This window comes from Gastrolobium bilobum, unplaced genomic scaffold (assembly GCF_033153095.1).
Source record: "Gastrolobium bilobum isolate Gb01-03AN ecotype WA unplaced genomic scaffold, APGP_CSIRO_Gbil_v1 utg168, whole genome shotgun sequence".
NCBI classification, from domain to species: Eukaryota; Viridiplantae; Streptophyta; class Magnoliopsida; order Fabales; family Fabaceae; genus Gastrolobium; species Gastrolobium bilobum.
The window spans coordinates 269,385-291,508 of NW_026897363.1; the positions used below are offsets into that span (position 1 = coordinate 269,385).

The 22,124-nt window shown below is 32.1% G+C and overlaps 4 protein-coding genes across 4 annotated transcripts; 3 read left to right on the plus strand and 1 right to left on the minus strand.

Moving 5' to 3' along the window:
* The first annotated feature begins 252 nt into the window (after positions 1-252).
* Positions 253-4,664, plus strand: LOC133306294 (ribosome biogenesis protein NOP53-like). Its single transcript, XM_061506593.1, has 12 exons — positions 253-666; positions 1,438-1,610; positions 1,800-1,848; positions 1,943-1,968; positions 2,072-2,152; positions 2,251-2,361; positions 2,496-2,587; positions 3,094-3,213; positions 3,290-3,412; positions 3,640-3,706; positions 3,808-3,887; positions 4,477-4,664. Exons 1-12 carry the CDS (start codon positions 498-500, stop codon positions 4,481-4,483), a joined length of 1,098 nt encoding a protein of 365 aa, XP_061362577.1. The 5' UTR covers positions 253-497; the 3' UTR covers positions 4,484-4,664.
* A 4,648-nt stretch (positions 4,665-9,312) lies between these two features.
* Positions 9,313-16,007, plus strand: LOC133306282 (uncharacterized). The gene is made up of 10 exons (XM_061506579.1): positions 9,313-9,540; positions 9,625-9,788; positions 9,899-10,033; positions 10,569-10,679; positions 11,154-11,438; positions 11,931-12,130; positions 12,785-13,079; positions 13,476-13,586; positions 14,102-14,293; positions 15,419-16,007. Exons 1-10 carry the CDS (start codon positions 9,378-9,380, stop codon positions 15,764-15,766), a joined length of 2,004 nt encoding a protein of 667 aa, XP_061362563.1. The 5' UTR covers positions 9,313-9,377; the 3' UTR covers positions 15,767-16,007.
* Positions 16,008-16,927: 920 nt separating this feature from the next.
* LOC133306304 (uncharacterized) lies at positions 16,928-18,066 on the plus strand. Its single transcript, XM_061506609.1, has 3 exons — positions 16,928-17,143; positions 17,236-17,447; positions 17,546-18,066. Exons 2-3 carry the CDS (start codon positions 17,238-17,240, stop codon positions 17,657-17,659), a joined length of 324 nt encoding a protein of 107 aa, XP_061362593.1. The 5' UTR covers positions 16,928-17,143; positions 17,236-17,237; the 3' UTR covers positions 17,660-18,066.
* Positions 18,067-19,383: 1,317 nt separating this feature from the next.
* Positions 19,384-21,267, minus strand: LOC133306302 (uncharacterized). Its single transcript, XM_061506606.1, has 3 exons — positions 20,926-21,267; positions 19,752-20,572; positions 19,384-19,641 (listed from the first exon to the last, which is right to left on the minus strand). The coding sequence occupies exons 1-3, from the start codon at positions 21,011-21,013 to the stop codon at positions 19,549-19,551; spliced, it is 1,002 nt and encodes a 333-aa protein (XP_061362590.1). The 5' UTR covers positions 21,014-21,267; the 3' UTR covers positions 19,384-19,548.
* Between the last annotated feature and the right edge of the window lie 857 nt (positions 21,268-22,124).

Genomic DNA, 22,124 nt, shown 5'->3' on the forward strand with positions numbered 1-22,124 from the left:
TTTCTTATTATTTCTTATTATTAAATATTAACCGTTGACTTCCTTCAATATAATAATTATAAATTATTGGAACATATTTATTAATTAATTATTAATTTTTAATAAATTATAACTATTATATTAATAAAAATTAATTGTTAAGATTTAATAACAAGAGAGAGAAAAAAATAAAAAATAAAATATAATCTCACCCGTATCTAAACCCTAATATTATCAACAAAGAAACCCTAAATCACAAATTTAATTGACGATCCAATTATTACTAAAATTTAATTTTCACCTCTGTTATTGTTGATCGCAATCAGTTCCCAAAGTGCTGAGTTAAATTCATCCTAACTCGGTTTGTTCATCTCTTTCTCTCGTTTGGTTTTGTATCTGTGAGCTACATTCGCACTTGTTTTCGTCCTTCATCCCTATCTCTTATTCTCAACTATTCTTTCACTCAAGCTCAGCTGCTGCTGCTGCATCCTCCTCTTCCAGCCATTCGCATCGTTTTAATGGGGAAGAAAGCGAAAGGGTCAAGGAAGGGTAAGAAGGCATGGAGGGCTAACATCAGCACCCAAGACATCGAAGATTTCTTTGAGAAATCAACAAAGGACGCTCTCTCTGGTGGCTCTCTCCATGCTCTTTCCAGCGACTCCCTCTTTTTTGAAGACAAATCCAAAGGTATCTCCTTCCTCTTTTTCTTAAATATTTTTTTTTTCTTTTGGGGTGGATAGTGATATGTAAATTTTGTCATGAATTACCCCTTACTAATTATTTAGATTCTATTTTGGTTTTGCGTTTAAGGGGTAATGGGAACCAACGTAGACTTTGTGTTTCTGATGTTTATGCTTTTTATTTTTTTGGTATGTGAACTAGGAAGAATGTACACTTCAAAAATTCTGACGTGTAGTGTTCGATACTTTTTGACACTCCTCGACACTTAAACTTAGAAACTAAAAAAAAGATTCAAAGGTGCAGTTGTCTTGCATTTTTAGTTTTTTTTTTTTTTTTTTTGGTGTGTACATTTTTAGTTTTAACTATTAGATTCGTTGAATTACTATTACCATTTTATTGAATTTAATATAAATATTTGTGATATCTTATGTTTCTTTGTAAAATTAATGGGTATTATAAGTTTAGTTTTATTTTTTTGTTAAATTATTGAATATTAAATATAATATATGCAACATAAATTTAAAATATTATTTAATATCAAAACATGTCCTAATGTGTCGAAATCTGACATTTTTTAGAATTAACGTGTCGGAGTACCGTGTCATATCCTATGTCTCGTGTCGGTATCGGTGCTGCGATGAGAAATACTGAATTGCTAGAAAAAAAATTTCCCAGAATTTCTGCTAGCATGGGTTGGCATTCTTATTGATTGTTGAATATATTTGTATTTGCCTACTTGGATGATGTGATTGAACATATATAATTTGACGGGGCTAGATCTTGCTGTGAAGAAGAAGATTGAAAAGCACAGGGAAAAAGTGCTCCATTGTGATAGCCTGCTACAGAAAAACCGGTTTGTTATGCCAGTGCCATCTTCTACTCTGAAGAAGTGTTCTAAAAACCGTAAAGTGGTCTCTAAAATGAAAGAGTCCAATCAAGATGATCATAAGGTTAGTAACTTGTCCATTAATGCAGCAAGACTGAAGTAGTAGTAGAGTTGCTCATATTTGAATAACTTGCTCAGCTGCATTCATATTTGAATAACAGAATGGAGAAGTTACTTCTTTTAACTTCTGCATCCCAAACCTTATTAAAAATTTGTTCTCGTAACATTTCTTCTCGCTCATGATCTATATCAGGATGATTCCATGTTAGCTTCTGGCATGTTTGATCTATGGGATGATAAAGGTACCTTGTATGCTTATTGATTAGAAGTATTGGTTTTCTTTTTTGTTATAATTATGGGATGTTAAACATGGGATTCTTTGATATTATCGTGCAGATGAGGACAACAAGAAGGTCAATAAGGTACACTTTATAGCATTATAAATTAGTGGATTTCTTATTTCATTTTATCTTTTCTGCACTTTCAGTGTTTCAGTTGATAATATGTTGGCTGCCTGCTTGATAGGTATCAAAGCCTTCTCTTATTCCAGCAGTGGAGGTTGATCCTCCAGGATGCTCATTCAATCCCTCATTTGAAAGTCATCAGGTAGTTTCTTGAGAATGATTTGTTCTTCTTGTATTTGGAATTTTTGTCTCATCATGAATCTTGATAAAGAATTTTAAAAACTTAATTATTTAAACCAGGATACATTAGCTTCTGCTGTTGCGGTAGAAATGCAAAAAATTTACAAAAATGAATTGGGCCCTGAACCAGTGCCATTAACTGTTCCTGGAGAAGCTATTGCTGAAGAAGATGTGAGTCTCATTCTCTTCATTTATGTAATTACTGAACTACGAAAATTTTGCCACATTTATAAAGCTTTAGATTGGCAAATTTATATGGCTAGAGGCTCTGGCTTGGTTTTTTGAACAACCTACTTTTTTGGCAGAGGTATTTTCTTGATGTGGATGGTGGGAGTGACGATGATGAAAGTCAGCTTGAAAATGAGGGTGAAAATGAGGATGCTGAATCAGAGAAAAGGTAAGCAATCATAAGTTTGATTATCCTGCCTTTGTTTAAATACTGTTTCTTAACTTTATGATATTTTACCCCAATTTATTAGTATTATTTTTAGAATATACAATACACATCAAGTCAATTAATATATTGTCCTATTGTTTTTTTCGTCTCCTGCTTATGCTTTTGTGTTTTACTTTGAATTTAGACATTCTAATGCATGTTGATCACTGCAATAAGTATTTTATCAAATTCTTAATCTTATTGTCCTATTCTCATGGTGATTTTAATTAAACATCTTACATGCATGAAATGTTTTGTGATTTACAGAGAACACATTGCTGATGTTCTTTTAAAAAAAAATGCAAATGTTTAATTTGATATTATTTTTTGCATAGATTCCTTTTGCAGGCTGCATTATATCTACACTCGTACATTTATGATTAATATAAGTTTGTAGCGTATTATTTTCTAAACCCAATAATCTCTGAACATCTGGTGTATTTATATTGTTTGAATAATTGGGACAGGCCTATTAGAATGAAGAGAGTGACTAGAGTTGAGTTGAATAAGAGAGCTAAACGCAAAGATCAACTGAGAAAAGAAGCGGAATCAAAGAAGTTAGAGGAATTTTCCAAAGAAATTGATAGGTAATATGACCACTCTCTTTCTGCCCAATTACAATAAAAGATGATATTCAAGCATCTGTCATTTTTTGGGATACAGCATACCAGAAATTATTCAGGAAATTGAGAAAGAAGATGAGGAAAAGAAGAGAAGACATCTCAGGCGACATGTTGCTAAACAAGAAATGTTAAAGGCACGCCCTCCACGTTTTGGAAAGCACAAGTAAGCAATCTTTGTATATATCTTAATTTGCTTCCCGTAGCATACTTATGGGAGTGGGGTTTGTACTTTAATGTATTAGCAAATTATTATTATGCCATTTCTACTGAAAAATTTACCAGTTGGGTTTTCATGGAGCTTTTGTTACTTGAGCCTAGTAACCTACAAACAAAATTCCACAGTTATGATTCTTGATAAATGAATGTTTATCAATTCCGTTCTCATAACAGGTTTGAGCCTGCTCCTGTTCAAGTTCTATTAAGTGAAGAGATAACTGGATCCATCCGCAAGCTAAAAGTAGGCTTGTTAATCTCTCTTGCTGAAATTTTGATTATTTTGGTGTCTCAATTTTTGTAAACATGCAAGTAAGTTTCCTATTTTTGCTGATACATATTTAGGGTTGTTGCACCCTTATAAAGGATCGATATAAAAGCCTGGAGAAAAGAGGATTGATTGTTCCAACAGCCAAAACACGAAGGTTAGTTTCAAACTTCTGTATAATTATATCAAATAGATTTGTCATAGATTTCGTAATTTTATTTTGGAGAAATGTGGATCATGTATTGCTGCCTACAATAATTTTGTACTGTCTTCTGACTTGTATTACCGCACGTTTCTTTGCTTTAGGATTTGTTTTGGTCTCATTTGGTGTGCCTGTTTCGGAGCCTTTTTTTTTTTAAGCTTAAACAGATTTTTACATAAACTCTTATAATAAAAAGAGCTTTTCTTATAATGAAAAAAAAATTAAAAGCCAAAAGTTCGAGGAGCTTTTTTTAAGTTGTATCAGTTTATTTTTTTTTATTTTTTTATTTTTTTTTGTACAATGTATCATCTTATTTTTAATTTGAGTCTTTAAGCTAAAATTTTTATATAATCATCAAACAATTTTTAGATTTATTTTTAAAGTTTTTTCTTTTAAATTAAATGTAAAACATGCTCTCGGAATATGATTACAGTGGACTGTACATTTTCCAAACGGAATTAACTTTTGCGTTTTCTTCCATTATGTTGTATGTTTAATGGGGCATTATGCATTTAAAGCTCTGATATGGGTATGCATTGTACAGGAAGTAGAGTCCTCTTCGTTGTTGGCTCCCTAACTTAGGTCACTCTAAAAGTCAGGTGAAGGTGTTGATGTGGCAAGAAGACAATTAATGATGAAAGACCAAGATAATATTTCTGAAAGAAGATTTTGTTTTTATCTTAATTATCTCACATCTTCGGTTGCTGTATGAAAAAATGTATCTTATGTTTTTTTATTTTATATATATATATATATATATATATATATATATATGAGAAAAATATTTCTCAAGTTGCTTGGAATATATTTATCTCCGGCTAGCCTAAAATTATGTCATTTTGTTTATTTATTTCCTTATATTTATTGATTCACCTTTGAATGGTTATGATTTCTTTTTTTTTTCTTCTTCTTTTATCACCGTTGATCCCCATCTTTGTACGGTCATGATTTAGTGGCCGAAGATAAAGTTATCTCAAACAGCTTGAGAAATGATAAGCCCTTTTTATATTCATATATATATATATATATATATATATATATATATATATATATATATATATATACTGTTTTATTGGAAAGGAAATGTTTAATTTGTAATAGCTAACTTATTTCTGCTTGGTTACATTAAAATTATTATACATATCATTAAGCAAAAAAGAAAAAAAATGATTTTTTCTCATCTATATGAATTGCTTTTGAGAGCTGTTGAAGTGAGGTAATATTTGTTAAAACAAAGGTAGAAATGATTTTAAAGTATCATTATTACGAACAGTGGAATTGGTTGAATTAGTTTGTTAACTCCTCAAATTAAATAAAGAAATCTGTAGATAATACGAAAATTCAAATTATACTCTTACAATGGAAATAGTCTCAACAAGCTAAAAATGGTATACTAACATAGGGATAAGGGAATGATTTGGACTTAGCAAAAATTATATATTAATTAAATAGTTGATTACTCAGAGATCAAACTAGCTCAACAAAACTTCTACTTTATGACTTAGCAAAAATTAAAAATTAATCAAATAGTTGATTACTCAGATGATAACTTCACAAATAAAAGGGAATGATTTGGCGGTTAAAAAAAGAAAAATCTTGAAAGTGAAATATCCTTTAGGAACATCTCAGCAAATGGAAGCCTTCTTTTCGAAAGATTTCTTAGGGCCCTGCGTAAATGGTGGACACATGTGTGTCATTTCATGGTAGCGGCAATAATTTTATTCTTAACAATAATGTGACGGTAAGTAGATTTTAAATACTTCCTATGTATTAATCTTTATACTTACACTAAAATTTGTCAAGATAGTTAAAACAACTTTAAATGTCTAATTTTTTTATAAAAAAATTTAAAGATATTCTAAAGTTAACGAGGTTCGTATCAAATGTATTTCAGGAAAAAAAAAATAGTTTCACGTAGCTCCTTTCAGATATTTTAATGGCGCGTCACTTATATCCGTCAATCTTTGTTGAAATACAAACCTCACAAAGAAAAGTGATCATTTTGAGGCCGAAATTTGATGTATATTTATTTTCCCCTTTTCTTTTATTTAAATTCAGTAATAATAATTTAAAATAGAGAAATTTTTTACCGAGTTATTATTATTTAATTAATTTTTTTTAAAAAAATGAAAACAAAAAATATGCATTTTTAAATGAAGATACTTGCAATGAACAATGATTGAGATGAAAACGAAATTTTTTGTAATAAATGGACGGTGAATGAAATTTGTGATTTAAAGTTTATTTATTAATATAAAAGGGAAAAGTGTTTGAGGGCTTTGATTGTTTTCTCATGTAATGACTGGTGAATTTCACACGTATTAAATGAAAAATCTTTGCAAGCAAATGAAGGGTCATACCATAAAAAATATTTCTTTTTTTTTTCGATATAATATAAGAAAATATTTCTCATGCAATATAAGAAGTGTTTTTTCGTAGATTTAAACCTTAAAATAGGTTTGGTTATAATGGATTTCCATATCACTGCGACAAAGAATATCCAATTCCAAATCTCATTTAAAATCAAAAAATGGTTCAGTTTATAAAATTCTTTAAAAAGTTCAGTTTTTTTTTTTAATTGATTCGGTTCAATCCTAAAATAATTCAAATCAATTGGATAATATGCACGCCCATATATGTGTGGTATTTCATTTCATTATGTTATTTACTTCAATTAAATAAAGGTAAATGATTTCTCTAGTCAATTGAGATAAATTATCTCCGGTGAACCTAAAACGACGTCGTTTTGGGGCGGAAATCAAGGTATTTTTGTAATTATAATATATTTCAGGATTATATTAATCTTTATCATTATAATTTTTTAATCTTATAATCTCAAAACGATGTCGTTTTGAGCTCACTGGAGATAACTTTATCTCCGATGACTGAAGAAATACTTTTTCCATTAAATAAACATAACAAACTTTTTTTTTTTTTGTACTTCTTCACCTGTTAATCAATTACTCAAATAGTCGAGTTGAGTCAAGACTCGGATTTGAACTCAAACTTTAGACCACTAATTAAGTTAAAATAACACATGACAATTAATCCACATACTTAGTGGTCATAACAAAGTCTTTAGGATAATAAGTTCAATGTCAGGGGATATGAAATGCACGTCTTGATCATGATATCCTCTTAGTTAACCTCGGAACACTATTCTTAAATGTCCCTAGTTAAGTATTATTATGAATTGGGATAATGGTAATACATAAAAATTAGTATGTGTAGACTAATGACTATGTCTCACGGTAAGTTATGATTTACATGTTAGAGTAATAAACTAATGGTGTATTTAATCTCATGTTGTATGAGAGAAGATCTCTCATGTTATAGACTCACATAGTTCCCGGTATGGATTGGATCGATTTTGGAAGCAAAAATCATCTGATCCAATCCCTTCGGTTTGATCAAATAATCATCTATTCAGTTTTGATTTTTTTTCAAATCCGATCCGATCCAATTTTTTCGGTTTGGATTGGATCGGTTTTCGGTTTTTTAAAAATCTTAAAATTTATTTCATGATTATTGTGCAAATAACATCTTTTATATATATTGGCTTTGTAACTTTTTTTTTTGAAATACAAAAGCATTAGTAAACTATAATATAATTTTTTAAATTTTGGCAATGAGATACGAAGCTCTACAATTTTTCTTGGGTTTAGTTGTGGGTTAACGGGTCTTGGGTCTAGAAATTTTTAGGCCATGATGAGGGAAATACCCAAGTAGGTAGAGGAAAATTAATATATTGGATCGGTTTGGATTGAATTGGTTTTCATCAACCCATCCAAAAACCGATCCAATCCAATTAAAATTTGCGGTTTTTAATCGGTTTTCGGTTTTTCGGTTTTTGGTTTATTCGGTTATCGGTTTTTCGGTTCGATCATCGCGGTTTGAATCGGTTTGGATCGGTTGATGAACACCCCTAGACCACATGTGATGGGGCTCGCCATTTAAAAAATAAAGAAAAAAAATATCACGATTTTCGATAGGTTTATTGGAGATAAAACTACTCTCATGTAACATAAGAGTAGTTTTTCCCATAAATTAATAACATATTGGACTAACCCACCAGTACAATGTTGTTTGAATTGCTACGTAAGTGTCAAAAGCAGTTCTCATAGTAACAATAATGCACGTGGACTTTGATTTTAAGACATTATAGTTGGTTTTAACCTAGAAAACCAACATCATCGTGAATTTCTGAAAATTAGAATTACGAAGTTACGGGATATTTTGGTTAACTCGAGTTAGGATCACAGAATTAACTCACGGTGTTTTTGTAATTTTAATTTATTTCAAGGTTATAATAGTCTTTATATTTATAATTTTTTAAGATTTTAATATCAAAACAACATCGTTTTGAGAGTAAATGCAATAACTTATCTGTATTAACTGCAGAAATATTTTTTCCATTAAAAAATATATAAATAAGTGAAAAACATTTCTTCTTTGACATTAAGTGTTTTCTGGTGCCGCTCTAATTTCAATTTTTGCATCGTATATTTTTTTTATAAGGTGGACCTCACCTTTTTTCTTAGCCAAAAATTCTAAACTTTTATTATAAAAAGAGAAGTTGAAAGCCCAAAAAATAAATATGGTAATAATTTTTTTTTATATTATAAAAATAAAATTATTTCTTAAGCACCAATAAAAATGGGAAATATTTTTCTCATGTTGCATGAGACAAATTATCTCATGCAACATACAAAAAAAGTGAGTGGAACCCACTAAGAAGAAGAGAGTAAAAGAAGTGAGTTATACTCATTTTTTTGTGTGTTGCATGAAACAATTTGTCAATTATCTCAATCAACATGATAAAAATATATCCCTATAAATCTATGAACTGCCCCACAACCAAATAAAATATTTTATGAAATTATGAGAGAAAAAAAATATATGAGCAACACAACAGTAGATAAAATCTATGTAGCACCGATACAGACACGTGACACGATACGATACGACACTCCGACACGTTAATTTTAAAAATTGTTAGATTTCGACACGTTAGGACACGTTTTCATATTAAATAATATTTTTAATTTATGTAGTGTATATTATATTTAATATTCAATAATTTAACAAAAAAATGAAACTAAACTTATAATATTCATCAATTTTGCAAAGAAACATAATATATTCCAAATATTTATATTAAACTCAATAAAATAGTAATCGAAATCCAACAAATTTAATAGTTGAAACTAAAAACTCAACATAGCGCAACCTTTGAACCTTTTTTTTTAATTTCTATAATGCGTGTTGAAGTGTCGGAGAGTGTCGGAGTGTCGGAGAGTGTCGCGTCAAGGTTTTTGAAGTGTAATAAAATTATCTTGTAAAAGCGTGAGACTAAAACAAAAAAAAATGTGGTGTTGGTTCGGAGTTTGGAGCGTGATATTTATGTGTGTTCTTATGGTTGGGAAGTGAAGCAAGCAGCAGAAGATGCAGATACAGGCTCTGCCCACGACTCTCCCAACCTCTCAACGGCCATTTCAGGCTCTGATTCCTCTGTCTCTATCTCGTTTCAATTACAATTTCACTGTGAAACGTTGTCTTCTAACTCCAACTAAACGCTTACCTTTGCATTCTCACACCCACCTCACTGGTACTAATACTATGCTTTCATATTCATATTATGTTCACCCCCTTTTTTTTTCTCATTCAATTAACTTATGCTTTGTTGCTACAGTTACAGCTACCGCAACCGCTACCCAAGAGGATGTTGTTGTTGTTGACCCCACCAATAATGAAATAGGATTTGTTGAAATCGGCTACATATCCAGTGTTCATGGTCTTCAAGGCGAGATTCGTGTCAAATCAATCAGTGATTTTCCTCAACTTCGATTTTCCACAGTAAAATTGCTGTTTTCTTTTTTTCTTTTTTTAATTTCTTATTTTCTTTCATATTTGTCTTTTGTGGATATTGAATTGACTAACCTTGAAGGGTTATAATGATTGACTAGCCTGGGAGAAGATGGTTGAGGCATAAGGTTTTGGGTGGAGAAACCATTCAACAAGTTGAGCTGGAGGAAGGTAGAGGTCACCCTGGACAGAAGATTTGGTTACTCAAATTCAGAGGAATTGACACAGTGGAGCAGGTATTTCACTGACCTCCATTTTTTACCTTTCGCATCTCCATTCTCTATACTCTTCAATTCGATAGTTCATGTTCATGTTCATGTTTCATACCCTGCCCTATGTTAATGTTATTAGATTTTGTTCTTCTAAATTTAGCAGCACATTTTAGTCACATCCTTGAAGGGGAGCCTTGGCACAATGTTTTATGTTGTTGCCATATAACATGGAAAATTCATTTATGAATTGCACTTTGATGAGTAAAGTATGCGTCTTTTACTGGTTGGTCAGTTTACATTAATTCAAGAAAGAGGAAGCATCTTAATAAATTTACCTTTTGATTAAATATATTTCGAAGTCAGCTTGATGCAGCAATGCCAAACACACATGTTACACTTTTATCAAAATAATTGCGACCTGCCTTTGCTGCCCCTCAAATGGGATCTAACACTCCTAGTTGTGACTTGAAGCTTCATGTTTCCTGTATTGCCATGGCCTGTTTCATCATATGATATGCATGCTTTTTAGTCATGACTAATTAATCAATACATCATGCAGGCTAAGATGCTTGTTGGTGCTACCTTGCTTGTGACGGAAGAAGACAGGCCAGAATTAGAGGAGGGTGAATTTTACACACGTGATCTAATTGGGATGAGAGTTTTTATGAAGGTTCGTTATAATCAAAAAAATTGTATATACAAAAAATTTAAAAACAACTCACTTTCTCCCCTCCTTCTTATTCATTATTTGAATTTTTGCTTAAGTGTCACCTTTAAATAAAACAAGTTTATCTGTCTTTTCTTCATCAGCTGTTTTTCTATTATATTTTTAATGTATGTTTTGCCATATTAATTAGACTTTGTGCCCTTTCATGGAGCAGGATTAATCTTTTTCTACGTAGCTCTTTTCTAGATACATATCTGACTGTAAGCTGTCCCTTTGTTCCAAGGATTCAGCAGATGAAATGCTAAGTGCTAATATTGTAATAAAAAATGAAAAGAGGGTATTATCAATAACCCAAAGATAATGTTTTATAGATTTGTATGGCTTTAATTTTTCTGCTTTAGTATTTTGTCCCCTTATTGCTAGTTTTAATCCTTAAATGCAATATTTGAAGGTGTTGACCATTCCACTTCCTATCAGGAAAATGGAAAATTTGTGGGAACTGTTATTAATGTTTTCAACAGTGGAGCCAATGACCTACTACAAATTTTGCCTGATTCATCTTTTGATATGCTTGATAAAAGTGGCAAGCCAAGATCAGCAGAAACTGAAACATCTGGTCAGCTTGTTTTGGTACCTTTTGTTGAAGCAATTGTTCCAGATGTTGATATGAAAAGAAAAGAAATGCATATTACACCGCCCAAGGGACTCCTGGAATTAAACTTACGATTTGATGAGAGGTCCAAAAAAGAAAGGCGCCAACTTGTGAGCCATACTCTCTTGATACTTCAACACTAATTTGTTACTTCTAGGAAATTTTATTGTAACTGAATATCTTTGAAGTTTTGTGCTTATTACTGATGCTAACCTTTTTCAGTCTCTACTCTCTACCTTATAAAGGCGAATTGAGGGTGGATGGGGTTTTTGTGATTTAACATTGGTTTTTAACTGTATATGTTTACGTTGATTGTTTTGCTTATACAGTAAAGCACAATTTTATCCTCCCCCTCCCCCCCACTCCCCACCAAAAAAAAAAAAAACACAATCATATATCATTAGACATTATTGCTAACCCAAGTGGAATTAGACTTTCATAATGTGGCATTCTGCTATACCTTCCAATGGTTGTACTTGAATTATTTGGACACTAAATTGCCTTTTATGGACTAGTTTCTCTGTTGTGACATCTATATTTTACCGGGTGATTTTTACCATGGATAATTGATACAAATGCTTTATTATTTATGGATAATTCAGGAATGGAAAGAAAGGAGAAAGTTCCAAAAGCGTCTCATAGCAGCGAAAAAGAAACTCTGTGAAATGGAGCAACAGCATATATTTCATGGATTTCAATATGGAGAGAAAGAACAAAGGAGCTTGCTTAGTGATCAGATTGTTGCTGTAAACTCCAAATTGCTTCAGGAGGCTTTACAAAGTCTTGATCAGCCAGCCAAGAGGCAAGTTAATATAACAACAACAACAACCAAAGCCTTGTCCCACTAAGTGAGGTTGGCAGTTGGCTCCATGAATCAAACGATGCCACTATGTTTTGTCCAAAACCAATTCTTTATCGAGGCCATTTAATTTTAGATTACATCCTTTGTAATGGTTTCATTTAGAGCCTTTTTTGGTCTACACCTACATCTAATTTTTCAGTTATTCTACATCTGATCAACTCTTCTAACTGGAGGCTCTATTGATCTTCTTGTCACATGTCCAAACCATCTTAGGCGTGATTTTTCCAACTTCCCCCCCATAGATGCCACTCAAACTTTCCCTCTAATGTAAACCAGTGTTATTTTAAGTTCTGATACCCTCATCCTCCACCCCCTCGAAAAGAAAAGAGAAATTAATTTTTTAGTGTAAATATGACCTCATGTAAGAGGATGGTTGAAATACTAGGTTTTGGACATCTCACTCATCCCTAAATTAAAATCATAGTAATATTAGCATCTTTTAGTTTAATTATTCACTTTTTCTGAACTATATGTTAACATCATTGACCTTTGTGTCACCAAGCACTTTTTTCTTGACAAAGAAAAAGTTCCTTTTATCCCAGGTTTCATTTGTTGGTTGAAATTTTCATTTGTGTTTTAACTTCTTTAAATCAGATGGAATGAAGCTGAGTTGGTCAGTGCCTTAGAAGCAAAGCTTATAAGTACTATGCAAATATCAGCGAAATCATTCTTAAATGGAAGTGAAGACAAGTTGGTCAGAGATATCAATATGCAAGAGAAGGGACTTAAGCTCATGTCTGAGGGGAAAATGGCTATTGTCTTGTTCTTGAATGAAAACGAGAACCAGGGTTGCATTTGTGACTCTGACAATGTGGAAAACGAAGCAACTGGCACTTTGGCACTTGACATGCTTCAAAAGTTACTCCATGATCATGAAAATTTTGTAAAGGTTGTAAATTTGTGGTTTATTTACTTTTGGTAAAGATCCTTCTGATAAAGATTCATTGTTGTGAAAATCTAATTGTTCCATCAGATGGATCTTATACTAATTTAATTTCAACAGAACAATAATCTCTTCAAAAAAATATTCAAAGAGATCAGCAAAACTATCATCTTAATGTTCTGTTCTACTTGTTCATTTCATTTCCATTGTTTTGAGGAGAATGTATCATGTACTATCTTATGATTAATAACAAATATTTGTTATTAATCATACTATATAAAAAAAAGATGATATAAGTAAAGCTGATTTGTGAGGTATTATCTGACTAAAAGCCTTTTGAAGTGATCATACTAAGATATACTAAATTACTTTTCATCATCTAAGAATTTACCCTTTTTGCAGGTCAAAGATCGCGTGTTGATGCCTTTAATCCTGGTTTCCTCAGCCCAACAAATTCAATCTTTAAGAAAGTTGTTTACAAACAACAATCACTTTGCATTTGACTCTGACAAGGTTCAGATCATGACAAAGATCTCCTTTTGTATTTTGTATTTATTGTTCCCCAATTTACATATTCTCAAGGTTCAGATTTTTTGGTTAAAAGAAAAGGTTCATATGATATAACTTGAGTTTCCGCAATACCTTTCATCTTAAAATTCTTCTTTACCTTTACTTCTTGATCGAACAATGTTTTGTCTCGTCTCATTGTCAAGATTAGATTATGAGTGTAAAGCATTGTTTTCTTGGAATATTGTTTGGTCATTTCTTGGAAACTGAAAATTTCAATTTTACGGTAACCTTTAACTTCTTATATTATTGTCCCTTAAAGATATGATTATGTGTACCATAAACAATACTATGTTACACTGGAGAAGCAAAGTGGTGGTCCATCTGCAAACATCAACGGTCAATTTGTACATAAATTAATACTTGCCTTTAATATTTTAAAATGGAATTCTAGTGCCAAGTTCTTCTTGTGCTTATATAACTGCCTTCTTGTGTGATTCCATATTTTAACCCTCTTGCAGGTATGGTTTTTGGAGGAAGAGAAGCTGCCAGTTGTTAGCAGTTTAGTGGAGGGACAGAGCAAGTATAAGATTTTAATGAAGTCACCTTGGGAAATACTCCAATCTCCTATTGGATCTGGGGGATTTATTAGCTTGTTTTCAAGAGATAGCATTGCAGATAATCTTATGAACATGGGTGTTGAGTACGTTGAGGTTAGACTATTTTTTCCTTTTCACTTTACATACATTGAGATGTTTAGATTATTTTTTTCTTTTCACTATGCATACATTGAGATTGATACCGATTATATTATTTACTTGTTAAGTTGTAACACATAACTGTATAAGCAAGGCAGGGCAATGAATTTTTTGTTTGGTTTTCTAGTTGCTGAACTGATGCATCTACTTCTACTGATTAACTCATTGTTGAAGTGTCGGGGGGCTTCTTGCCTAAAGCCAAATTGCTGAATGAAGTTTAGAGTTTAGATTCTCATTGATAGGAGGCCTTATTGATTCTCTGATTTTTCCTCCGTCTTTGTTCTGATAGCGGTGTAGCCTTTGGTGTACATTTATGATGGTTAAGGTCAAATTTTCTTTTATGCAAAAAAACTATCTCATGTTGTAGGAGATAAAAATTATCTCGTACGAACACATGAAAGTATGTGGGGCTCATGTTTTCTCTTTCTCTCTCTTTTTCTCACATGACTCCATATGGATCTCACACACTTTTATGTGTGTGTGAAATAATTTTATCTTCTACAAAATGAAAAACATTAAACACAAAAATTATTCAGGACCCAGTGTTTTAATAATTGTAATATAAGCAAATGTCTGCAGGTGCAGAGTGATTGTAATAGCACATTGTAAATCAGTCTACGATGATCTAAAGCAAGTTTGTTATACGATATATGAATCTTCTCCAGAAAAAAAGATGGATAAATTTATATCTTAACTTTCTCAGGTGGTGAGGTTGTGATTTTGTTCAAAGGTGTTCCATTTGTCTTTATTTGCTAGCTCTCTGTGCCAGCCTAATCATGCTTCCGTTGAGATTTTCAAAATAGGAACAATTGAGGCTCTACAGATTGTATCGTTGTTTGTTTGGTGGTAGGCCTAGATGCTATTAGGTGGAATGAATCTGGAATACTGTGCTGATATACTGAATTCAATTAAAACATTTAGCAATTTGTTCTGTATTCTCGGTGATTCATTAGATTATGTATTTATTTTTCATTGGATTTGCACACGCACTTGTACTTTCTGAAACGCTTATGACATGACATTTCTTTCAAATAATGGTATATCCTTTCCCTGATTCGTTTGAGTTGTACATTCTTGCAGTTATGCTGCCCAAGTGAAAGAATTGCTGGTGGAAACTCATTGCTACTTGGGTTGGTTCATTCCCAGGAAGCCAAAATTGGAATACAAATTTCACCTACAATAGCTGATTCAGATAAAAATTTTGACATTATATTTTCGATGGACTTTGTGAAGAAGTTAACGAAGCAGACCAACAAACTCCAATTTGATGCAATCCCAAAGGCAAATTCCTTTGTTGAGAAGGTTGACAAAGACTGGGTTACTGTCACCTCATCCATCCCCAACTCTTATGAGCTCTCTTGTAGTATATATAGTTCCTTAAACACATGTTCGTTGGATAAAGTTTGTGTAGTGGAGGTTAGAGAATAATACAATAAATAATATTTAGTGATGAGATGAGATAGTGATTCAGAATTACTCATGTAGAAGAGGGAATGAAAGAACAAAAGCCCAAAAAAGAAAAAGAAAAAAAGATAGACATATATGTTGGTATATGATATTCCTCTAAATTTGGAATTGAAGATGTGGATATACCGGTCAACCACATTGTATGAATGAGAATTACTAATAGTGCTAGATACGATTTTCTGTATTTGACGCTGTATTTTCCCTAACAAATATATTTTAAATTTGGGAAATTGCTTTATGATGGCCAATGATCCAATTTTTTTTAATAATAATAAAAAAACTATTTCTCAATAAAAGGATACGAGAGAAAATATAGAATAATCGGATAACCTCAGCCCTTTATTTCTGAATATTTTTATGGGAAATGCAATTATTATGTTGCATGAAAGATAAAACTCCATTTTACTAGTACTGATCCATTAAAAGACATGTTACACTTTTTTTTCTCTCCTTAAAATAGTGGGTTCCACGTATCTGCAAGAACCTCAAAATCAATCCTATAATATGACGGACATAAACCCCTACTTTATTTGAATAATTATTTTCCCTTATCCATTTCAAAATTGATTTATTGAATTAAAATTAAGAAGTAAACCCCATTATATATAGTATTTGATTACAGTATTTCATTTACTTTATTGGATTAAATTTGAATACATGTGTAGAATAATTTGAATACATGTGTATAATTCACATTATCAGAATTTCCCAATCTAAAACGTTTTGTTTAACATTATTTTTATAAACCATTGGCATCTGACTAATCCAAATTCCTATCAAATTTTTTAATAGATCTGCTTATCTCGAAATCTGAACGAGTAATTTTGTTCACATATTTAAGAGAAAAATGTGTATAATTTTAAAGGACGAAAAGTTGTGTCATTTTAAGTGAGAGAAATAAATAAATAAAGGAAGAGAGAAAATGGACAAAAACCATATAAAGGTGTGGGTCCCATATCTTTGTGAGAGTAAAATGATATAAGTTGTGTCATTTAAAAAAGATAAACATTTTTTTTCCATATTTAAACATAAACTAATATATTTACATGATCTATTTTATCATATAATTAATTTTAAACCGTTTACCAAAATAAAAATAAAAATAAAACCTAATATTTTCTTCTTCACCATTAGTGGAGCATGGAACTTGAACGCATCGCATCCACCGAAAAGTCTCAACCTACTCACTCAAGCAGGACGATCCAGATAACCCAAAACCCTAACTCGACACTTTCTTTTGTGACGCAAACGTAAACGTGAACGCTTTCATTTCAGCCTCAGCCTCAGCCTCAGCCTCGAAGGATTCTGGAGCTGCTCTCATCAAATCAGAACAGAGAGGTTTTTGTTTCTGTGTTTCCTATTTTCCTAATTTTTTTTTGTTTTCTGGTAACAAGGTTCCTAAAATTTAATTTAATTTCAATGTAATAAAGAAATGAGATCAGAAGGGGCGAAGATGTATCGGGATCTTGTGAAGGCGGTGAAGAAACATATTGGTAAAGAAGATAGCAAGACACATTTCTTACAATTTGTATCCTCCGAGTTCCGTAAGAACCGTAATGTCTCCGATCCGGTGGCTCTCCAACACAGAATAAAGCTTGCACGTGATTATACTTACCTGCTTAACGGTGTACACCATCACAAGGTATTATGATGATGTGATGTGTAAATAATTATACTTTGCAACACATTTAATCTGTATATGGCTTTTTTGACCATTCATCATTGTTGACAATTTTGCAGGATTTGCTTTTCTCATACAATATCGCTGTGGATAGGTCAGATGAAGTTAAAAGGACTCTTGGAAAATCTGCTGCTAGTGTTGGTCTTCAGCTTCCTGAAGTTTATCAGTCATAATTATTGCCAGTGTCTTTTTTTTCATGTGTGGATCATGCCTTTGTTATACTGCAGAGAAGGGGGCAACTGAATTGAAACCTTCGTTAGTTTTCATACATTTTTGGTAATTACCTGCAAAATAGATTTTGATTGGTCGATAGTTTCTTCTGAATGAAAAGGGTTTCGTAGCTAGCTGTTTGTCCAGAATGAAAATTTATGAAGAAATAGAGGAATAAGGCCCTTTCTAACAAGAACTATTATCATTGTGTTATGTGTAATAAATTTTGTGACTTAGTTTCATCAGGGTAAGGTTTTGTCTTTCCATGTTTCTTCATAGAAACTAATTCCTTTTTCTTCTTGCCCAGTTATCTTCTTTGGGGCACAATGTGGTTTTCAGGATTACTATGAGTTTCTTTTACAGATTTTACAATGGTTGGAAGTCAAGTTCTTGGCTTGGGTTGGTCACTCATGGGATTATATGGAAAGTTTGGCCAACTCCCTTTATTTAGTAAATGCTTATTATACACATACATTTTGACTTAAAACATCTTATTCTTGATGCCATAAATTCTCATTTTGAATTACTTTTACGTGGTTAATAATGATGATCTTATGAAGATAAATTTGAAAATATTAGGCTTGGGTCTCAAGTTAATTTAATAACATTATATTTTTTGTAGTGAAGAAGTGTTTATAAATATATAATGCGAAATAGTATATTTAAAACAGTTATTTTTTTATTTTTTTTAATATTAAGCTTGATAAAGCTCAATTCAAGTTTGAAGACCTGATGTCTGGGTTTGATTTCAGCTTGATTCCATTGTAATGATTATTTCAAACTATAGTATGAACGAACTCAAAAATTATTGATAAACTTTGTAAGACCCGATCTTTTTTTGTTGGCCATGGCGGAAAGCATTTGTGTGCTAGTATTTATTTTCTTTTATTTTTCTTTTTATTACCTCTTTGATTCATTCATTTTTTTAATGTATTTCCAATCACCAAATCCGAGTGAAGATGTGATCCCGGGAAGAGATCCCAGCCCATTCTTCGTTATACCTGAAATCCGATACGCGTTATTAAGATGGGCAAAGACCCCAGCCTATTTTTCGTTATACCCGAAATTTGATGCAACGCATCATTAAGAAGAGAATACTCTATCGAAAAATCTCAAGGGTTCATAATATAGATAGTTTTATTTTAGGACCAATTCGTTACGCGTGACACCCATACATACATACATAAGTGGAGTTTCTCTATTTCCAATGAAGACTACAGAGTTACAAACGTCAATGGAGAATTAGCAGATAGTGGTGTGATTTTGAATGATTGGTTTTGTATGACGTAGGAATAAGTCATGTACAAAAGTGATCAAGGAGAACATTATTTGTACCTTTCTATTTAAATTTTTTCTTTCTTAGGAATGAGCTGTAAGCATTGATCGCGGCAAACTTCATAAATTGCACTAAGGGTGAGAAGAGCTAGCTGCATCATCTTGATAAGCATTTAAGAGTCTTTAAAGAACATGAGGCATAGATGCATAACAGATTCTTTCTAAAAGGCTCTTTGATCTTTACTCAGGTATAAAGCTGTGAAGTTTTCTAGAATGCAATCCATGCGCAAAATTATTAGGAAATCTTCAGTCGTTTATCCGTGGGATGGAATTAAACCTCACTACCAACGCAGGACTGTCTAAAGAGCTAAAAAGCATGAAAAAAATAATATATCTTTGTGAACTATTTGAACCATGAACCTGACAAGACAAACCAAATAACAAACAAGAACAATTCCAGCAAGCACACAGGAGGGGAGCATATGTGTTTCAGCAAGTACAACCTTTTAAGTTGGAAGGGAATTCTAGCAAATATGATTTTACAAGATAAAATAACTTCAATGTTGGAACCTGAAAATTATCTATTAGAACCTGACAGAACTTCAAACAATCCACAGCAACTCAACCATGAGGTCTTTTGCACAATATGTGGAGCTGATGCTGCATGATGCTGCATATCAATTCAGAAAAGAAAAATAGATTTAAAATGATTTTTTAACAAAAAAATTCACAAACCATAATTGTGTGAGTGAAACTTGTGTACATGAGAAAATGCAAAACCTGATTTTCAGAGCATTCTGGAGTATCAGAATCTTTAATGTTTTCTCCTCCATTAGTAAATTTAGTGAAAGGAGGACTAGCAGACAATGAAGCTAACACTTTACTATCATATTCCTTACGCTTAGGTTCCTCCAAACTTGATGTTGTAGCATTCTCATCGGTTAAGGGATATACATTATCCTCATTTATCTTCATAGTGTGATTGGTCACTTCTACAGGAGGGATTGCTGACTTCTCTAGTAATACACTTCCAGTATCATTGTTTTCTACCTCAGACACAGAAGCCACGGCCTTAACTGAATTAACAGAAGATTCAGCAGCTGAATCATCAGTCTCCACAACTGGTGCATTTTTAGTAATCAAAGTCATTTCGGAAGGTGAAGAATCAATGGATTTAACCAACTCATGACATGCAATTGCCTCTTCAAATGAATTGTAATTCTCATCCTTCGAGTTTTTCTCAGTAAGGGATTCACCATTTGAAGTACCATTCCCATAACATGATTCCTTGGCAGTCTCAATGTGCTCCAATCCTACATTTTTTCTCTCAGAACTCTCCTCGGATTTCAAATCTCTCTCTATCATAACAACACTATCCTCCTTTTCTCCAAACACATTGTCAATCTTAACATCACTAGGAACTTCTTCCATGGACTTGGCATCAGAAGCATATGGTTGAGCAGCTGATGGGTCTCTCTCTTCCAATTCTTTACTCCCATCATTGAATGGATGACGATGATCATCATGGTCATCATATGCAGGTGAACTAGCCTCACCACCATCACTTCCTTTCTCATCTTGAGACTTCAGGTCATCATTTCCTAACATTTGTTATATAATCAATCAAACTATTCTCAAGCAAACCAACCAAAATGACATATACCCAAGTACACAACTACCCCAAATACAATCAACCAAAGCTGCATATTCCCCAAAAAAATCCCAATCAAATTCTTGCAAATGAAGAATAATGAATATATACCCATCTACCCAAATTGACCAAAAAGACCCCCCCACAAAAAAAAACAAAAACAAACAGATATAATCTATAATCTAATTGAAAAGGACCCATCTATGATTAATTGCCAGTTAATTGCACATGCATTGATAAAGCTCTGAACCAAATATATATATATATATATATATAATATATATAGCATATAGGGTCAGGTACCTTGAGGGTTATTGGTTGATGGGTTGATGTTACTTTCCTTTTCCTTCTTTTTCTTGACAGCTTTTCTCTTCTTAGCACCTGAAGGCATGATTGGATTTGGAGTTAGATAGAGAGTGAAATAGGAGCCACAGATGGCGGGGTGTTACCACTCTGTCCCCTCAGTGCCTCAATCACTCGATCTCTCTTTAACTTTTGGAGTGGGGACAATAAAGGTACAAACTTGGAACATAGACAGCGACTCAAATTTACAGAGAGATTTTCACAGTGAAAATAACAGCTAATGGGTCATTGAAACAGAGAGTGCATCTCCTTCACCAGCTCATAGATATGCTTCCTTTGTGTTCTGAGTATATTCAGTGACAGTGAGACAGCTAAGAGACCTATTTTGCAAGTGAAAAGGATGAGATTGTGTCGTATTTTCGGAAAAGTGTTTGTGATTTTAATTGAAGTAAAATTGTGTCATTTAGAGTTAAAGTGCAAGAGAATAATATAAATTCTTCAAAAAGTACTCACTTAATACCTGTTTTTTTTTTTTTTATTGAAGTGATTTTTTATATTAGAGTTTAAGTGACGAGTTCGATTCTCCACCTTTCACTCGTAAAATTAAATGAGTATAAGGTAAACTAAAAATTGAACCTATATAATAATCCACGCTTCAGGTCCAAAAAACTCTTGTCTGAGAGGATATATTAGAAAATAATATAAAGCCTTAAAAAGGCCCTCACCTCACTAGCTACCTTAAAATTTTGGATTGAAGTGATTCTTTATTGAAAGAAAGAGATAACTTATGAGAGAGATGACAAAAAAAAAAGTGAATTTTACCTTTTCTATAGAGTAAAATAATATAAATTATGTCATTTAAAAAGACAAATACTTTTACTTATTTTTAAACTTTAAAGCTTCAAAGTGAACTAAGAAAAAGTTTCAAACATATTATAGAATTGAAATATAAATATGGAAAAGAGTATTATTTTGTTAAATATTTTCATTGTAAGCTACTCAAATTTCTAATTAGTCCATTAATGGCTTGTAATATCATTCAATTACGTGTAATATGAATACGAATATATAATTTGTAATAATAAATTAAAATTACATTTTTCTTTTTCTTTTTTATTAATTAATTTGTTTATTTTGACCGGATTTAACTAATTAAATTTCTATATAGTTGAACAGCTATTGCAAGCGTAATATAATTT

Excerpts from the sequence above, each read along its gene's own strand:
- LOC133306294 (XM_061506593.1), top strand. The coding sequence starts at position 498 with ATGGGGAAGAAAGCGAAAGGGTCAAGGAAGGGTAAGAAGGCATGGAGG. Across the intron at positions 1,611-1,799 it reads CCAATCAAGATGATCATAAG|GATGATTCCATGTTAGCTTC; the intron begins GTTAGTAACTTG and ends GATCTATATCAG. Across the intron at positions 3,214-3,289 it reads TTTTCCAAAGAAATTGATAG|CATACCAGAAATTATTCAGG; the intron begins GTAATATGACCA and ends TTTGGGATACAG.
- LOC133306282 (XM_061506579.1), top strand. The coding sequence starts at position 9,378 with ATGCAGATACAGGCTCTGCCCACGACTCTCCCAACCTCTCAACGGCCA. Across the intron at positions 9,789-9,898 it reads CTCAACTTCGATTTTCCACA|CCTGGGAGAAGATGGTTGAG; the intron begins GTAAAATTGCTG and ends ATGATTGACTAG. Across the intron at positions 10,680-11,153 it reads GGATGAGAGTTTTTATGAAG|GAAAATGGAAAATTTGTGGG; the intron begins GTTCGTTATAAT and ends ACTTCCTATCAG.
- LOC133306304 (XM_061506609.1), top strand. The coding sequence starts at position 17,238 with ATGAGATCAGAAGGGGCGAAGATGTATCGGGATCTTGTGAAGGCGGTG. Across the intron at positions 17,448-17,545 it reads ACGGTGTACACCATCACAAG|GATTTGCTTTTCTCATACAA; the intron begins GTATTATGATGA and ends ACAATTTTGCAG.
- LOC133306302 (XM_061506606.1), bottom strand. The coding sequence starts at position 21,013 with ATGCCTTCAGGTGCTAAGAAGAGAAAAGCTGTCAAGAAAAAGAAGGAA. Across the intron at positions 20,573-20,925 it reads ATCAACCAATAACCCTCAAG|GAAATGATGACCTGAAGTCT; the intron begins GTACCTGACCCT and ends AACAAATGTTAG. Across the intron at positions 19,642-19,751 it reads CAGAATGCTCTGAAAATCAG|CATCATGCAGCATCAGCTCC; the intron begins GTTTTGCATTTT and ends ATTGATATGCAG.